Genomic DNA, 16369 nt, shown 5'->3' with positions numbered 1-16369 from the left:
CTTTTGGGGCAAACCCGGGTGCCAGAGGTGGGGCACCCACACATGTCTATCAGGATCGGGAGGGCGGAGCGAGGGGAGGGCTGGGTGACCACGTCCGAGGACCTCGTCACGGGGTGGGGGTGGGGTTCGCGGGGGACGGGGGCCTGAACACGGGGGGCGGGGGGGTTGGGGGCGACGCTGCGCGGTGGCCAGACTCGGTTCCGGAAGTGGCCAAAGCCGCCCGATACAGACGACGTGGAATTTGGGGGTGTCTGGGACTTCACCCCTTCCCCCTCCCCCCCCCCACCCCCCCGCAAGGCAGGCTGAGCTGTGCTTGGGCTGGGCCCTCTCGGCCACCATCCCACGGTCCCCGGCTCCCTAAGCACCCCCTCGATCGCCCCTCGATTCTGCAGGGACCCCCCCCCCAGGTGTCCTGCGGGGCTCGCCGCGCTCCCGCCCCAGGGGATCGATCGGCTGGCGACGCTCGGCCTCGGCTCGGGCCTCCGCCCCCTCCCCCCTCGCGCTGCGCAGGACGCGGCCTCCAAGCAGCGTCCTCGCGGTTCCGGGCCGAAGCCAGACTCGGCTCCCGGCCAGCCGGGGAGGCGGAGACGCACCCGGCCCTTCCGATCGCGCCTGCCCCGCCGCTCCAGGCCTGGGGCGGGGAAGGAGAGCGAGCCAGGCCCCCCACCCCCTGCCTCCGCGCTCCGCACCCCCCACCGCACCGCTCCCCCCGCCCCTCCCCCGGGCGCGCGCGTAACCCTCGCTGCGCCGCGGGACCCGGAGGGGGTGCGCGTGGGGCGGGGTGGGGGGAGTAGCAGTCGCGCTTCGGCTGCCGACCACTTCGGGCTCCGCGGGCGGTTTATTTCGCTCTCGTTTTGCTGCAGCCGCTCTCGGTGGAAAAGGAAAGAGCGAGCTCCGCGTGTGTGGGCTCCGCCGGGCCGGGGGCGCGGCAGGGGCAGCGAGAGCCGCGCGCGGGGCGGCCTGGAGGGCGAGCCTGGCGGGCAGAGGACGCGCGGGGAGACGTGGGCAAACGAACCCCAATGGAACCGCAGCCACCGAGGCCGCTGTGAGCGCGCGGCGGCGGGAGCGGCTGCAGAGACCACAGTGAAATGTGGATCCCGGGGGCGCCCAGCTCCAGGCCGCGGGAACCCCGCGACGCAGCCGGGGGGCGGGGCGGGGCGGGCCTTCTCCGGTCAGGCCTGGGGCGGGGGGGGGGGGGCGGCTGCCTGATGTTGGGAGCTGGTGGGCCAGCCGCCGTCGCAGAAAACTGACTTGTCCCGCTCGAGCGCCCGCTACCCCCGCGTGCGGCAAGGCGGAGGCGGGCCCTGCGGCGGCGGCGGCGGCGTGGCCCCAAGAATTGCCCCAAACCTGCCCGGGGGCCCGGGCCTCATGGCGCGCCAGGCCCGTCGCCCCACCTCAGCACCCTGCCCCGCCGCCCCCCCGGAGCCCAGATCCAGCCCCGAGGACCCGCCTCGGAGGGACTGGGGGCGCCAGGGGCTTCTCCACCCGAAGGAAAGCCGACCCTTCGCGGGTGGGCGGCGCGACAAAGAGCAGAAACTCGGGGCGCGGAGGGGCGCCCTGAGGAACAAAACCGTCCCTCCGAGAGGGCGCAGGGGCGGGGTTTGGGGCTCCCACACCATCGCCCCGCTCTTCTGCCCCCCCAGGACAGTCTCACTAGTCCGCTCCCCTAAAGCCAACGCGAAACAGGCCGCGTTCCCGACGCCAGAGCTGCAGTCGCAGGCCGGTCCCTCAAGAACAAAGAGAAATGAGCCCCCGCGAAGTCCGCGCGGGTGTCGGCGTCGCGGCTCCTCACGCCCCTCGGCTCCCGGGGTCACCTCTGGGCGAGAAGCCGCCCCGAGCGGGGAGCGCGGCAGCGGGACAGGCCGGGCGGGGGAGTCGCGGCGCTTCCGCAGCGGAGCCCGGGCCTTGGGGGGGGGGGGGGCGGCGGCTGCATCGCCAGGCCCAGCGCCAGGGGGGAGAGGTGTCTGAGACGTGTCCTCCCGCGGGCGGCCGGCCCCTCTGGGACCGGACTCTCCGTGGCCAGCGTCGGCTCGTCATTAGGAAGCCGCGGGCGCCAGGGCCCCTCTCCTCCCTCTGCTCGCCGGGCTGGCGCCTGGGCTTCGCGAGAAAGCGCCGCTCTCCAGGGGCCCCTGAGGCCCCGGGGGGCCCCAGCCCGAGGGGGCGCCCAGAAGACTGTCCATCGACGGAGCCCAGGGGCCCGGGCTGACCCGGGCTGGGAGGGGCCGTGTCAGACGCTCGGCCTCAGGCCCTGCACCGGGCTCCCCGCGGGCTCAGGACGTCCCGGGTCAGAGGCAGGGGCCCCAGCTGGAGGCTCTGGGAATCCCGACTTCGGGCTCCACTCGCCTGAGGCTCCGAGGGGCCGAGGCCTGGGGCGGGATGGCAGGGGAGGCCCCGCGGGAGGTTCCCCAGGAGGGACCCCGGGCGTCAGGGGAGCTTCCAGGCGCTCACGGCCCCTCCCCTGTCCGCTTCCCCGGGCGGCCCCTCCGTGCTCCCGGCCCGAGCTCCCCCCACAGCCGTCCCGTAGGTGCCCGGTGGTCCAGGCCGGGCCTCTCCCCACCTCGCCCACCCTCCACAGGACAAAACACACAACCGCGGAGCCGGGGGAGCCGGCGGCGCTGCAGGCGGTCGCTGGTGTGTCTTGGTCCTTTCCCCCCAGGCGCGGCGGAAAGGCCAGGAGCGGGGGTGGCACGGGACTCCCCTGCTTCTGTGGAGCTTTGGGTCGTTGCCTCCGACAGGCCTGGGGAGCCCAGCGACTTCTCCCTCCCGCACAGGCAGCTCCAGGGAAGGTCCGCGTCCCGCCGCGGGAGCCGCCCTGCCGCCCCAGCTCGGGAGCGGCCCAGCCCGGCTCCTGCGCAAACCCGCCGTCGGGGAACCGGGGGCCACTGCGTGGCCCCCGAAGTCCGTAGCGCCAGCCCCGGGGCGCGGGCCAGCGTTCACAACCTCGACCGCGGAGTCCGACGCCCCTGGCGGCGCGGAGGCTGCGCGGGCCGCTCCCCTCCCCCGGCGCCCCCGGACCCGGACGCCACGGAAACAACCACTGGAAACAGAATTTCCAGGGGATTTTCTAACGAGGGGCCGGGCAGAGTGTCGGGAATATCCGCCCCGCCCCGGACGCAGGGCTGTGCGGGACCAGGTCGCTGCAGACCCCGCAGGCCTCAGCGCGAGGCTGGCCAGCCCCGCAGGTGACTGCGCGCTGACAGCGCTTCCCGCTCGCTCCTCTCCGGACCCTCCCCTGCCCGGGGGGTGATGTCCCACGCGAGAGCTTGTCCCGCACGAGAGCTTCTAGCCCTAGACGAGTGTGGGGGGAAAGCCCCAAACGCAGCAGGAAGACAACAGGACCTCCCCTGCCTCCCCCACCTTCAGTAACAGCCGAGGGCCACCCACCTGTCCCCACGACCACAGCCGGGTCGCCCCCCCTCGCCAGACCAGCCGCCACCCCACCCACCCCCACCCCGGGGAATCTCGGCTTGGCGCCTGGAGCTCTTCAGAGAGCGGAGCCCTGTCCACGCCCAGGACCCCCAGAGGGGAGCCAGGCTGGTCGCCTTAGGCAGCCGTGCAGCAGCCAGAGGGAGCCAGTGAAATGGTGGCGAGCCCACTTGTGCGTTCGTACACACCAGGCCGCCTCCAGGCTTCGCCCGGATTCCTGGGAGAACGCGAGCACAAGCTCTGGGGCTTCGCTTCTGCACCCCACCCCTTCCCAGCGCGGCTCCAGGCCCGTGAGGGCGGAGCAGAGACCCGGATGGCTCTTCGCCCGCCCCCCCCCCTCTGGTTCCACTCTGCTCGGCTCCTGCTGTTTCTTCCTCCGTGGACGCAGCCAAGGGATTGCGCAAGCTTCCTGTTCCAGGTCCTTCCAGGGCTCAGCGCCGGGCCTGCCGGACACACCCGGGCGGCGCACCCCTGCCCCTCCCACTCCGGCCGCCTGGCCCTGTCCCGGGTCCCTTCACTCCCCACCCCGATCCGACCGAGCTCACAGCCCGCGGTGGCGCCCTCGGGAGGCCCCGTGGGGTGCAGCAGCTCCCCCAGCCGGTCGGCTGTCTGGCAGCCGGAGGTGCTAAACTTCACACTTCGGGGCTCCTCGGCTTCGTGGGGGAGGTCTTGGCGGGGCTGTCCCGAACCAGGCCACGCAAATTCCCGACGAAGGCTTGGCTCTGGGTCCGTTCCATTCCCCTCCCTTTCGCGCGGCCCCATCTGCCCCTGTCCAGACTCAGCCTCTTCTCACCGCTCTCGCTCCCTCTCTCAATGCCTCTCCCTGGGACCCCACCAAGTCCTCCCTTCCTCGCCCCCTCCAGCGCCCCTGGACGTCACTGCGCCCCCTCTCCATCCTCCCGCCTCTGGTCCTGCTGGGGGCAGGGCGGGCGATGCTGTTGGGAGGTAGACATCCTGTCCCTACGCCAAGGAAAGGCCTCAGGTAAATAGGAAGCCGATCACCACCGGTGCGATGGACTCAGCCCCTTCGGGAAGGTTCTTGCGCACCAGGGCCCCGGCTGGCTGCCCCCCGCACCCCTCCTCGTCCCTTCTCCACGCTCTCCCCAGCGAGCCTTGGCACGCGATCCTCTCTCCTCTGGGCCCTTTCTCTCCTCTTCTTCGCCAACCTAAACGCTCAAAGCTTCGCGGGGCGGGGTGTCGAGGCACGCGGGGGGCCCTCCCCAGCTGCCCCCGCCCGATTCTGCCCCCTGCCGGCGGCTCCCCGGTGTTGGCACATGACGCAAGTCCATGCCACTGGGAACGGTGAGGGACGCCTTGGTGGTCCCCCGCAGAGGTCCCCGGGCGCCGCACACTGAGAACCAGAGGTGAGGGGGTGGCACGGCGCCGGGCAGAAGGCGGGGGTCGCGCGGAGACCGCCCGGGCCCTGTCACGCTCCCCACCCCACTGCGCCCTCGGCCGGCACACCTCTCCCGCCCCGTCCCGCTCCCTCCCTGCAGCCTCCTTCGCCCGGGCTGGAGGCTCCCTCCCTCCCACCCCCGGGCGCCCTCCTCCCGCGGCCGCCTCCTCCCCCTTGGCGCCGGGACCCGGGCTCCGGTAGGCCCGGCTGCGCCAATCCCGGCCGCGGCCCGCCCCCTGACGCCGTGCTCGGCCGCGAGGCCCCGCCCGCTGACGCCGGATTTGCATGAGTTCTTGTGCCGCCGCGGCCCGGGCTCAGTGTCTGAGCGAGCGGAGCCGGGGGCCAGCGGGCGCGGGCAGCGGCGGGCGGCGGGGCGGTGCGGGGCGAGCGGCGGCGGCGGCGGCGCAGGCAGCGGGGGCGCCTGCGCCGGGGCGGCCGCGGGGCGCCGGCGGGAGCCAGCAGTGTCTGCAGCGGCGCCGGCCACCCGCGCCCCGGCGCGCTCCGGCTCGGCCATGGAGCTGCCAGCTGTTGGCGAGCACGTCTTCGCGGTGGAGAGCATCGAGAAGAAGCGGATCCGCAAGGTAGGGCGGCGCGGGGGCGGCGGCGAGGCGGCGGGGGAGCGGCGGCCGGAGCAGCCCGCGAGGAGGCGGGGAGGGGGTGGGGAGGCTGCGGGCCGGGGCCGGGGATCCCGCGGAAGCTGAGGGAGTGTGTCTCTTCCCCCCGCAGGGCAGAGTGGAGTATCTGGTGAAATGGAGAGGCTGGTCCCCCAAGTAAGTAGCGGCAGAGGGGCGGGGGAGCCGGGTGCCGCGGCGCGGGGCTCCCGGGCTCGGGACCCGGCGGGCTGGTGGGGTGGTGGGGGGAGCGGCGGGAGGCGGGGTGGAGGTGGGGGGAGGGAGGAGGGGGTGGGGAAGTCGGTGGCAGGCACTGGGGAAGCCGAGCCGCCGAGCCCGAGCCCGGCGCCCTGTGTTGTGCTCCGCGCTCCGGGAAATGCCATCACTAATTTATGCGCTAAAAGGAGCCGGAGCAGGAGAGGCGCGGGCCGAGCCGGGGAGGCCGGCGGAGGGAGGGCGGGCGCAGGCACTGGCTGATGTGCAGCAGAAAATGGCTCCTTTCCCCTTTCCCTCCACCGAACGGCTCCATATTGCAAAACCAAAAAAAAAAAAAAAAAAAAAAAAAATTAAAAAGCGACGAAAATGCAATTGTGTGCCTCCTCCCTCCTGGTGGTGCAGGGAGAGGGGGGAAGGCAGCAAATGCTGGGCGCTGCCGCTGCAGAGCTTTCGGTGGCGAATTCTTTTTTTAATTTAAAATGCGAAGGCACCGGATGGAGCCTGACGCGCAGGCACGCACACACACACACACACACACACACACACACACACTCACGCTCAGAGGCAGATTTTTGTGTTGCTGAGTATTTGGGGGGGTGCTTGCCCGTGACAGCGGGCTCCAGGGCCCCGAGGGGGTGTGGGGGGCCGCTGGGCGGTCGGTGATAGAATTAGGGGTCAAACGCCCGAAGTCCTCGCGGGGCCGGGGCTGGGGAGGCAGCAGGGGACGGCGACTTGGCATTTGGGCTGCTTTGCACGCAGGGTTCCTGGTGAGCAGAGTGGCTTTGGAACATGTCGCAGTAACATGCTTAAAATTCTTGACAACTGCTCAATAAACGGCTAGTTTCATTTTCCTCACCCCTCCCCTTCCTGCCCCTGCGTGTTTATTTTGACTTGGGGGTGGGGGGAGAGTATTCAGGGGCCGCGTCAGGCCTGCAGAAATCCACGCTCCAGCCCACATCCACAGCTAAGCAGCTTTGGGCGCATGAAGACAGAGCAGGGCCTTATGTCATTCCCACCTGGAGGCCGCGGCGCTGGCTCTTTTTTTTTTTTTTTTCTTTACGCCATGTCCCCTCCCGTTTCCCTTGCAAGATATAACACGTGGGAGCCCGAGGAGAACATCCTGGACCCCCGGCTGCTGATTGCCTTCCAGAACAGGTGAGCGGCCCGGCAGCCACCCGCCGCGGCTGGCCAGGTGTGGGAACCGGAGAGCGGGCCACGCAGCATGGAGGGGGGGGCAGGGCCGGGAGGGGCCCGCGGGAGCCCCCCTCCCCCAGGCGGGTCCGAAGGCTCGGCTGCGGCCTCGGCTGCTCAAACCACCGTCCTTGGCGGTTGCTGCAGCCTGGAGGTGGGGGCGGGGCAGGGCCAGAGAAGGCGAGGCTTGTGTTTTGGGGGAACTGCGGGAAGGGCGAGTGCGGGTGGCCCTACGGCTGCCCCGAGAACTCGGAGCCGCGCCTGGTCCCCCGAGGGCCCCCCTCCTGGCCCCACCTCGGAGCCCCGCCCCCAGGACCTAGGTGTTGCTCTGCTGCAGCCACGGGGCTGCCTGGGCCGGCCCGTCGTGGGGCAGCTCGGAGGGCGCTGGCACTGCGAAGCCGCCCGGACGTCACCGAGCAGAACTTAACCTGTTGGGGGCCGGAGGAAAGTTGACGAGACCTTCAGGCCCCACCCTCAGCCCCGGGGGCTGGGGCTGGGGGCAGGGGCAGGTTCTGGCTGGAAGTGGGTGCTCATGCGCCGAGCTGGGCTCCTTGGTGGGTGAGCCTGGCCCAGAGGGTGTGGGGTGCGGTGCTGCCTGGCGGCGGAGGGGTGGTGGAGGACGCGGGCTCATCCCCGCGCACACAGATGCCTGTCACGCCGCAGCTGCTGCAGCTGGAATCCCGGCCGGTGGCTGCGGTTCTCCGTTTCGGGGAGGACCGAAGGGGGGAGGGCTGGCGAGGAGGGAGGAGCGGCAGGGGCCCGGGAGCGCCGCCACTCCGCTGCCTTCCATCCCCCTTCCCTCTTTTTTATTTTGCATTATTTCCTGTGGTGGGTTTGGCGCTAAAACATAAACCCAGTCTTCTAGACCCTCGGAGAGAGCCACCGGCGGGGAACTTGCCCTCCCGCGACGCAGGGAGCGCAGAGCAGGGATCGCCCGGCTCCACCTGGGAGCTCGGCGCCCTGTAACCATGTCAGCGGCTGATGCCATGTTGCGTAATGGGTCCCCGGAGAATTAAAGGACGGGCTGTTGCAATGTCATGCAACTTCGGAGTCAGGCTGGCGGGGGCTCCCGGGCTCGGCGGATCTCCCCGGGGTGCGCCCACCCGCGGAGGCTGTCCAGGGTCGGGGGAGAACAGGTTTCTGGCCCGGAAATAAGCTCCTACTTGGGCCGAGGCTGGAGAGGCGCCGCCTTCTCCCACCGAGGACGGGGCAGAGCTGGAAAAGCCCGGCCCGCGGCCTCGGGTCACCCTAGGCCACGCCGCGGGCGGAAGCCAGGCAACTCTTTTGACCCGCCATTGTGCGTGGACTTGATCCGTTTGGAAATCGAGGGGGCCGGGCTCGGCGAGGGGCGGGGCTTGTGTCCTTGTCCCGCCCCGCCCCCGCCCCGCCGCCCGGAGCGGGTTCACCGGGTGGCTGGGAACCTGGCGGCCCGGCCTCCGCCCCGGCCCCGAATTGGCTCATTTGCCGCCTGTAGATGAGGTCGCGGCCCCTCCAGCGGGTTAGCGCCCGGCCTGCAGGTCACCGGCCCTCCCGCCGCCGCTGGCCGCGCTCGTCACCTGAACCCTAATGAGGTCGGCAGCGCCCCGCGCCTCTGCAGGGGGACGTGGTCCTCAAACTCCTCCTTTGGGGCCTCGTTCGCATCCCTGGACCCCGTGCCCACTCCGCTCTGCGCAGCGCCGCCGGCCTAAGGCTGAGGGCGGCACTGGCACCTCTCCAGCCGGAGGCAGGGCTGTGGGGCTGCAGTTCAGGTGGGGACCTCGGAGGGGGGAGCCTCTCAGGCGGAGGCCCCCTTGGGCAGGTGAGGGTCCCTGCGAGTGGAAAGCGGGGCTCTGGGACCAGGCTGGCGCCCAGCTGGCTGCAGGGGCGACCTTTTGCCTGGAGCTCTGATCCCTCTGGGCCCTGGCGGCCCTGCTGCTCTGGGGAGGGTGGACGCCCGCAGGTTGGAGGGAGGTGACCGAGGCTCACAGCGCCGCCCTCTGTCCCGCCCTCAGGGAGCGGCAGGAGCAGCTGATGGGATATCGCAAGAGAGGCCCGAAGCCCAAGCCGCTGGTGGTGCAGGTGAGAACGCCCTTGTCTTTCCCTTTAAGTTGTCACCTGAGCTGCTTCCAGGCCTGGGACGGGGGGGGGGGGGGGGGGTGGCTCTTCCTGAGCACCCCATTCTCTCCCGGCCTGCCTGACCTTTCACGCCCTCTGGGTGGGGGCTGGGATGCTCCTGATGCCGGAAGCTGGTCTTAGCCCTCCGCTCACCTCGCCCCCCGCCCGCCCCGTCCCCCAGGTGCCTACCTTTGCCAGGCGCTCCAATGTGCTGAGCGGACTCCAGGACTCCTCCACGGACAACCGCAGCGCCAAGCTGGACCTGGGCGCCCAGGGCAAGGGCCAGGGGCACCAGTACGAGCTCAACAGCAAGAAGCATCACCAGTACCAGCCGCACAGCAAGGAGCGGGCGGGCAAGCCCCCGCCGCCCGGCAAGAGCAGCAAGTACTACTACCAGCTCAACAGCAAAAAGCACCACCCCTACCAGCCGGACCCCAAGATGTACGACCTGCAGTACCAGGGCGGCCACAAGGAGGCGCCCAGCCCCACCTGCCCGGACCTGGGTGCCAAGAACCACGCGCCAGACAAGTGGGCCCACGGGGCGGGGGCCAAGGGCTACCTGGGAGCCGTGAAGCCTCTGGCCGGCGCTGCCGGGGCTCCGGGCAAGGGCTCTGAGAAGGCGCCCCCCAACGGCATGACGCCCGCCCCCAAGGAGGCGGTGACGGGCAACGGGATCGGGGGCAAGATGAAGATCGTCAAGAACAAGAACAAGAACGGGCGCATCGTGATCGTGATGAGCAAGTACATGGAGAACGGCATGCAGGCGGTGAAGATCAAGTCGGGGGAGGCGGCGGAGGGCGAGGCGCGCGCCCCCAGCCACAAGAAGCGCGCCTCCGAGGACCGCCACCCCCCATCGGACAGGACTTTCAAAAAGGCGGCAGGGGCGGCGGAGGAGAAGAAGGCGCAGGCTCCCTTTAAGAGGAGGGAGGAGGAGGCCCTGGGCCCCGGCGAGCCGCAGCCGCAGGACTCCGGGTCCCGCAAGCTCTCCCCAACCAAGGAGGCCTTCGGCGAGCAGCCGCTGCAGCTCACCACCAAGCCCGACCTGCTGGCCTGGGACTCGGCCCGGAGCGCGCACGCGCCCTCCCACCACCACCACCACCACCATCACCACCACCACCACCACGCGGTGGGCCTCAACCTCTCCCACGCGCGCAAGCGCTGCCTCTCCGAGACCCACGGGGAGCGCGAGCCCTGCAAGAAGCGGCTGACGGCGCGCAGTATCAGCACCCCCACCTGCCTGGGGGGAAGCCCGGCTGCCGAGCGCCCCGCCGACGTGCCCCCAGCCGCGCTCCCGCAGCCCGAGGTCATCCTGCTGGACTCGGACCTGGACGAGCCCATAGACTTGCGCTGCGTCAAGACGCGCGGCGAGACCGGGGCGCTGCCTGGCGGCCTCCGAGTGAAGCCCGAGGCGCCCGCGGCTGCGGCGGTGACGGCTGCGCCGGGGGCGGCGGCGGCGGAGAAGCCCCCTGCCGAGACCCAGGACGAGCCGGAGGAGCCGCTGAGCGAGTTCAAGCCCTTCTTCGGGAATATAATTATCACCGACGTCACCGCGAACTGCCTCACCGTCACTTTCAAGGAGTATGTGACGGTGTAGCGGGAGGGGCAGTCCCGCCCGCGGCTGCCTCGGCTCGGCGCCTGGGGGCGGCGACTCCTCTCTCCACTTCCAGGGGAGCCGGGCCGGCCCCTAGCTCCAGGGACGCCCGAAGCCGCAGTAACGCGCCCCCTGTATCCAGCTGCGGGGTCCTGGCTGGGACTGGGGCGCCCGGCGGCCTCCGTGGGAACTGGCGCCGAGCGCGGGGAGCCTGCGGGTCTGGCCCCCTCCCCGCGGACCCGGACCGCCGGAAGCCGGCCGCCTGGGAGGCATAGTATTATATTTTAACCCGCTAACGTGTCAGTGCAGACTCCACTCCCGTTTGTACGTGGTGTTATTATGGAAATGTATTGTTTGAGCTCCGAAGGCCCGGCCACCCCGTCGGGCTGATATATCTATATTTATTTGTAGGTATTTATATATTGAAATATAAAAGCCTAGATTTATGGAGTTCCTCTAGATCATGGTATATTCTCTCTCACACAGACCCGCTTCTGTCGGCCCTCTGCCCGCGCGGTCAGTATTTCGGTTGCGTTCATGTCCGCCCCTCCCAGGAACTGCAATACCAGTGACCTTGGTATATATTTTTTGATACCGTACACATGGGTGTGTTGTTTCTATGTGCAAAAGGAAAAAAAGAAAAAAAGTTTGTTAAAAGGCTAAGCGAGCGCTCTAGACTAAACTGCTGCTACTAGAACTGTCTAAACTTTAAGCTTCCGATCATTACCTGCTTGAATGTACATATTAAATGGAGATGTTGAAGGTGCCTTTTCGCTGTCGGAGAATTAGCGCAGCCAGCGGGAGGACGTGGGGAGCCCGGGAGGCCCTGGACCCCCTCCCCACCCCACCCCCTCCTCGGGTGTCAGGGAGGTAACCCGGCTCATCTTGCGTGAAACCCCAGCGAAGCCAAGTGGCCTGGTTTCCAGGGCAGAGGCGCCGGCAGCCAGAGGAGTGACCTGGTGCCCCTGAAGGGAAGTCGGTGGAGAGGCTGCAGGAGAGGGGAATTCCTGTGGGTGCTCCTGCCTGGGCCCAGGGAGCTGCGTAGTGGGGTGAGGGAGCCCAGCAGAGACCCGGCGGGGCTGGCCCCCACCCAGAGTCCTACCAGCCAGGCACCTGCTGATCTTCGCCCCCCCACCCTCGGGGCGCAACACACCCAGGCGCTGGCCCCCGGTGGGGCCCGTGCTCCTCCCTAGTCATCCTTGCCTGGTCGGGCAGGTTCCGCCCTCTCCTGCGCCCTCTCCTGCGTCCCTCGCTGGCACCGCCCCACCCTGAAAGCCGGGAGGCTCTTTCTCTGCCAGGCTCACTCCGGAAGCGCCAGGCCAGCCGGAGGCGCTCCCCCTGGGCCGGAGGGGGCTTCCTGGGAGGTGGATGGGGATGGGGAGGAGAAGCCGGGAGGGAGCCAGGCCTGCTCACCCCGCTTCCTTAGCCCAGCTCACCCGTCTGGCTTCGGATGGCAGGGCTGGGCACTTGCTGGCCCCGGGTGGTAAGGGGTTAAGGGCCCAGAGGGGACGAGGGGAGTGGGCTGGACTCTGAGGTGCAGCTCCCCGGCCTGAAGCCGCACCCGGAATGCCGGGCGGAGGCAGCTTTCTGCGGACTCAGCAGTCTCCCTGGGAGGGTGGGGGCACAGCCCCGGCTGCCCTCCTGGGACCCACCGAGCGGGCGCCAGGGCGGAAGAGGTCACCGTGACTCCGAATGGGGGCGGGGGGAGAGCTGGAGGCCGGGAGGCCTGAATGCGGACAGTGTGGCCAGTGTTGGCTGCAGGCCACCAGCGACCGGGTGGGGGAGGGGAGCCCGCGGGGGAGGGGAGGGAGGGAGGGAAGGAAAGTTCTAAGAAAAAAAACCGTTGAGAGTTTCTGGCCCGGCTTTTGTGAATTGTCCCTCCTCCCCCCCCCACCCCGGCCCCTGGCAAGTTAAACACGCCCCTCCCCCTCCCCTCCGTGTATGAATGCCCTTTGCCACCCTGGGAGCCGAGGGAGGGCCATCCTGACACTCCTGGCAGGCTGCCCACGCACCAGCATTGGGCCTGCTCTTCGCTGGCACACAAAGGCACATGCCAGGCGGGACTCGGTCTCCCTGTTTTCCTGGGGAGAAGGAAGACGTGGGGGGTGGGAGAGGGAGCCCCTGGCTCAGGTTGCACAGCGGGTGGCTTGGGAATGAGCCCTGTCCCCTGGGGTGCCCCTCAGGCCAGTGGGCGGCCTCTGCCAGGCTGAGCTGGGGAAGGGGAAGCGGGGCTGGCACTGCCACCAGCAGGAAGGGAATGGGGTTCTCTACCACTGGGAGGCCTGGGCCTGCAGCTGCCCGAGGCCTGGAAACCCCGGCTGGTGGGGGACCTGCTGGGGGGTCTTCAGTGAGGGCAGGGCCAGGAGGAGCCTGGAGCCTTGGCCAGGGGCAGCGGGAAATGGCAGGCCACCAGGAGCTCAGGAGGCCCAGCCTGGTGCCGGCCCCAAGGGGGTCCAAGGGTGCCATTTGCTGAGCTCCACGGACATGCTGGTGCCATTGAGCACCTGGTCCCATCAGACCCCTAGGCTCCCTGGTGGCAGAGTCGGGGGTTCTGGTGGCAGACAGCTCATCCCGGGTGTGGCTGCTGCCCAGCTCTGTGCGGGTGCCAGAACCAAACTGGGGAGAAGGTGCAGCCTAGCAGGAGAGGGGGTACAGCCAGCAGGGGAGAGGGTGCAGCCAGCAGGAGAGGGGGTGCAGCCAGCAGGAGAGGGGGTGCAGCCCAGGAGGGGAGAAGGTTCGAGGACTACACCAACAGGCCTGGCCTGCACGTGCAGCTATCCTCATGACGCTGGGGGTGTGGCCTGGCTCTGAACGGTGGCACTGAACGGTGACTATGATTTAAGCTGGGCCGCGCCTATGACGAGACCTGCACACAGGAGTCAGGGAAGACCAGACCGGTCCCTCCGTCCATGAGCTCATCGTGGGCTCCTGAATCCAGGCACCTCCCCACCCCTGCCCACCCGATCAGCAACTTCTAGAACGTACCAGGAGGGCAGAGCAGACGTGGCTGCAGTGCCCACTCTCCTCCCCACAGCCCTGCCCCTGCCCAGGGATCCGCCTCCTCTTCCGCGAGGACCGAGAACCGCCCGCCAGGAGGGAGCCCTGACTACACCCACGGGCTGTTCACTTGTTTATTTCTTGTTACCAAAGAACATGAAACTTCCCCGTCAGATCCCAAGGCCTTCGAATGACTCCTGGCTCCGGGCCTCAGGGTGACATGGGGTGGGGACAGACATGAGGTGGGGACTCTACACTGACTGCCAGCGCCTGCCCCCCCCCCCCAGAACACCCAGCGGGCACCCCCACCATGGGCACCTCCCATGGGCATCCCCCCATGCGCACCCCCCATGAGCACCCCCCCATGGGCACCCCGCCATGGGCACCCCCCTTGAGCACCCCACCATGGGCACCCTGTGCATGGATTGACCTGGGCCTTGTCCTCTGAGTCTCTGAGGATGACACGGAGACAGGAGGCCGGCAGGACGAGCCCATGTACCTCCCGTGGGTCCATGCGGCTCGCTGCTTGTCTGAGAAGGTGCAGACCCGGGAGAAAACGGGGCCGAAGGTGGTTCCGCTCCGACAGAAGCGGACGCTTCCTGCCGCCGAAGTTCAGGACCGCCCGCCCCGGGCACTCGGCTCTGCCTTTGCGTGACTAAGAGCAGCTGGTGTGGCCGCCCGCCCCTCCGGGGGCTTCGGGGTGCCCCCCCCCAGATGGAAATGTGAGCGTGGGGGCTGGAGCACCTGCCCCAGGTCAGCGGGCATCGCCAGGGCAGCAGGCAGTTCCGGTGGCCTGGTCTCCAGGGCCGCCTCTCGCCGCCAGCGTCCTCTGCGTCCTCGGAGGCCAGCTCGGCCGTCCCCTCTCTGAGGTTGTTCTGGGTTAGAAGAGGTGGCCTTTACCGGCCGCTGTGCCTGGAGCCGCAGTGTTCAGGCTGCCGCCCAGCTCCTTGCCAACAGCACACGGGGGCTGGGCCGCGGCTCTCCAGCTGGACAGGCCTGAGTGCCAGGAAGGCGAGGGGCATGTTCCCCAACACCTAGTGCAGCTCAGAGCTGAACACCTCGGAGTCAGACACCGTGCATGCGTGCGTGTGTGTGTATGTGCGTGCGTGCACGTGTGTGCATGTGTGCGCACGTGTGTGCATGTGCATGGGTATGTGTGTATGCGCGCGCATGAGTGTGCGTGCATGTGTGCGTGTGTGTGCGTGTGCATTGGGTGTGTGCGTGCGCACATGTGTGCGTGTGTGCGCACATGTGTGTGTGTGTGCGTGCGTGCGTGCGTGTGTGTGTGTGTGTGTGTGTGTGTGAGACGGGGTGGCGGGCGCCTCCTGGGCAGTAACACTGACTCCTGCACAACAACCTTCAACAGCATCCACAGACCCAGCAAGGGCCCTGCTCCCGCGCTGGGCCCAGGGCTCAGGCCTCAGGCCCTGAGGCCGCCCAGCGGAGAAGACATGCACACACCCAGCTGCCCCGGGGTCCGCCGGCCCCTGGCCCCTCCCCGGATCCACCCACGAGTTTCAGGAGACGCCAGGTGATTAGCGGCTCTTGAACCCCGGAGCAGACCCTCAGGATGGACCTGGCGGGGCCAGGCAGCTTCCGCTCCCCTCCCCTCGTCAGCCGGTGGCGCGCAGGGCGGCGCTGCTGACAGCGCGGCCACCATCTCACCCTTCCGTGTGCAGTGTGACGTGAGGTTCAGGGTGGCAGAGGTGTGGGCCTGTGACCACACACACGCACACACGTGCACACGTGTGCGCCGAGCAGAGGCCCGGCACACACCGTCCCTCACTTCCGCGTGTGGGCCGTCTGCGAGCCGGGGGAGGCCTGACCGGAGCTGCCGGGCGTGCCTGGGGCCGGCTTCACTGAGCCCGTTCCCCGCAGGTCCTCCGGTCGCGCAGGGGCAGAGCCGGTGTTACCAAGGGATGTCCAAGGAGCGTGTGCAGCCGAGTGCATGTGCGTGCGCACACGTGTGCATGCTCACGTGTGCGTGTGGCACGCACCTGCGTACATGTGTGTGCATGCAGGTGTACGCGTGCACATGTGCGTGTAGGGCTGGCGGAGGCACTGGCAGGAACGCTCTCACCGCCGCGCGAGTGCGGCTCCTCTCAAAGGCGCCCCGGAGTTTAAATTGCCAACAACGGGCTGGGCCTCCTGCCAACCTGCTCCAGGTGTAAGGTAACCCGGGATTTCCGCCCTTTCCTGCTTCATCTGAGGAATTCTCCGCTAATGCCACGGTATCTGGTTTCTCATTGTCTCTCTCGCGGCCGACGGCCCCTTGGGGTGGGCTCTGGAGAGGTGCGCCTCCCGTGCGCTGCCCCACACGACACGGCGCCCACTCGCCAGCACCCAGCCTCCGGCCTCTTCAAAGGGCTGCGCTGCGGGGGGAGCAGCATGAGCCCTGACATCCCGGGGAAGCGAGCAAACACCCATCGCGGGATCAGAGCGGCCTCGGGTGGTCAGTGTGCACGGCGGAGGCGGGAAGGATGGACAGGCCAGGCCGCGAGCTCCTCTGTAACGTCCGTGGGCTTCGAGGGGCAGGATCGCGTCCGGCCTCCAGGCTTCGCTGGGGCGCTGCTCGGCCGGGCACGAGGGGCCAGGCGGGCGGGCGGCAGAGGCCTGGCTGCTCCAGATGCAGGCTGGGGACCCTGTCCGTCCTCGGGCTCTGAGGGAGGGGGTTAGGAAATCATGGGGGGGGGCTGGCCCGCAGAAGCCCTGGGAGGAGCGGAAGCGAGCATCCCTCTGGCCGTTTCCTGCTTTGCTGTCTGCTCTGACTCCCTCCCCGCCCAGCCGGCTCTGAGGACACCCAGGCTCCGCTCAGCCCGGGTCCTCCCCCTGGCTCCTCTCCTGGCC

At 69.1% G+C, this 16369-nt stretch overlaps 1 protein-coding gene across 2 annotated transcripts; it reads left to right on the top strand.

Moving 5' to 3' along the window:
- Nucleotides 1–5190: 5190 nt before the first annotated feature.
- CBX4 (chromobox 4) lies at nt 5191–11291 on the top strand. Of its 2 annotated transcripts, XM_059671439.1 has the most exons (5): nt 5191–5403; nt 5549–5592; nt 6739–6804; nt 8832–8898; nt 9116–11291. In XM_059671439.1, exons 1-5 carry the CDS (start codon nt 5335–5337, stop codon nt 10526–10528), a joined length of 1659 nt encoding a protein of 552 aa, XP_059527422.1. In that variant the 5' UTR covers nt 5191–5334; the 3' UTR covers nt 10529–11291. The 2 variants fall into 2 exon arrangements, with proteins under 2 accessions (XP_059527422.1, XP_059527423.1); XM_059671440.1 differs by lacking the exon at nt 6739–6804.
- Nucleotides 11292–16369: the final 5078 nt, after the last annotated feature.

The sequence above is a fragment of the Myotis daubentonii genome, chromosome 16 (assembly GCF_963259705.1).
Source record: "Myotis daubentonii chromosome 16, mMyoDau2.1, whole genome shotgun sequence".
NCBI lineage: Eukaryota > Metazoa > Chordata > Mammalia > Chiroptera > Vespertilionidae > Myotis > Myotis daubentonii.
Note: the sequence above shows the minus strand (reverse complement) of the source record. Positions and strands in the feature narration are given on the sequence as shown.

Bases quoted from the DNA above. Each gene is read 5' to 3' on its own strand.
- CBX4 (XM_059671439.1), top strand. From the start codon at position 5,335: ATGGAGCTGCCAGCTGTTGGCGAGCACGTCTTCGCGGTGGAGAGCATC. The intron at 5,593-6,738 runs GTAAGTAGCGGC...TTCCCTTGCAAG, and splicing joins TGGAGAGGCTGGTCCCCCAA to ATATAACACGTGGGAGCCCG. The intron at 6,805-8,831 runs GTGAGCGGCCCG...TCCCGCCCTCAG, and splicing joins CTGATTGCCTTCCAGAACAG to GGAGCGGCAGGAGCAGCTGA.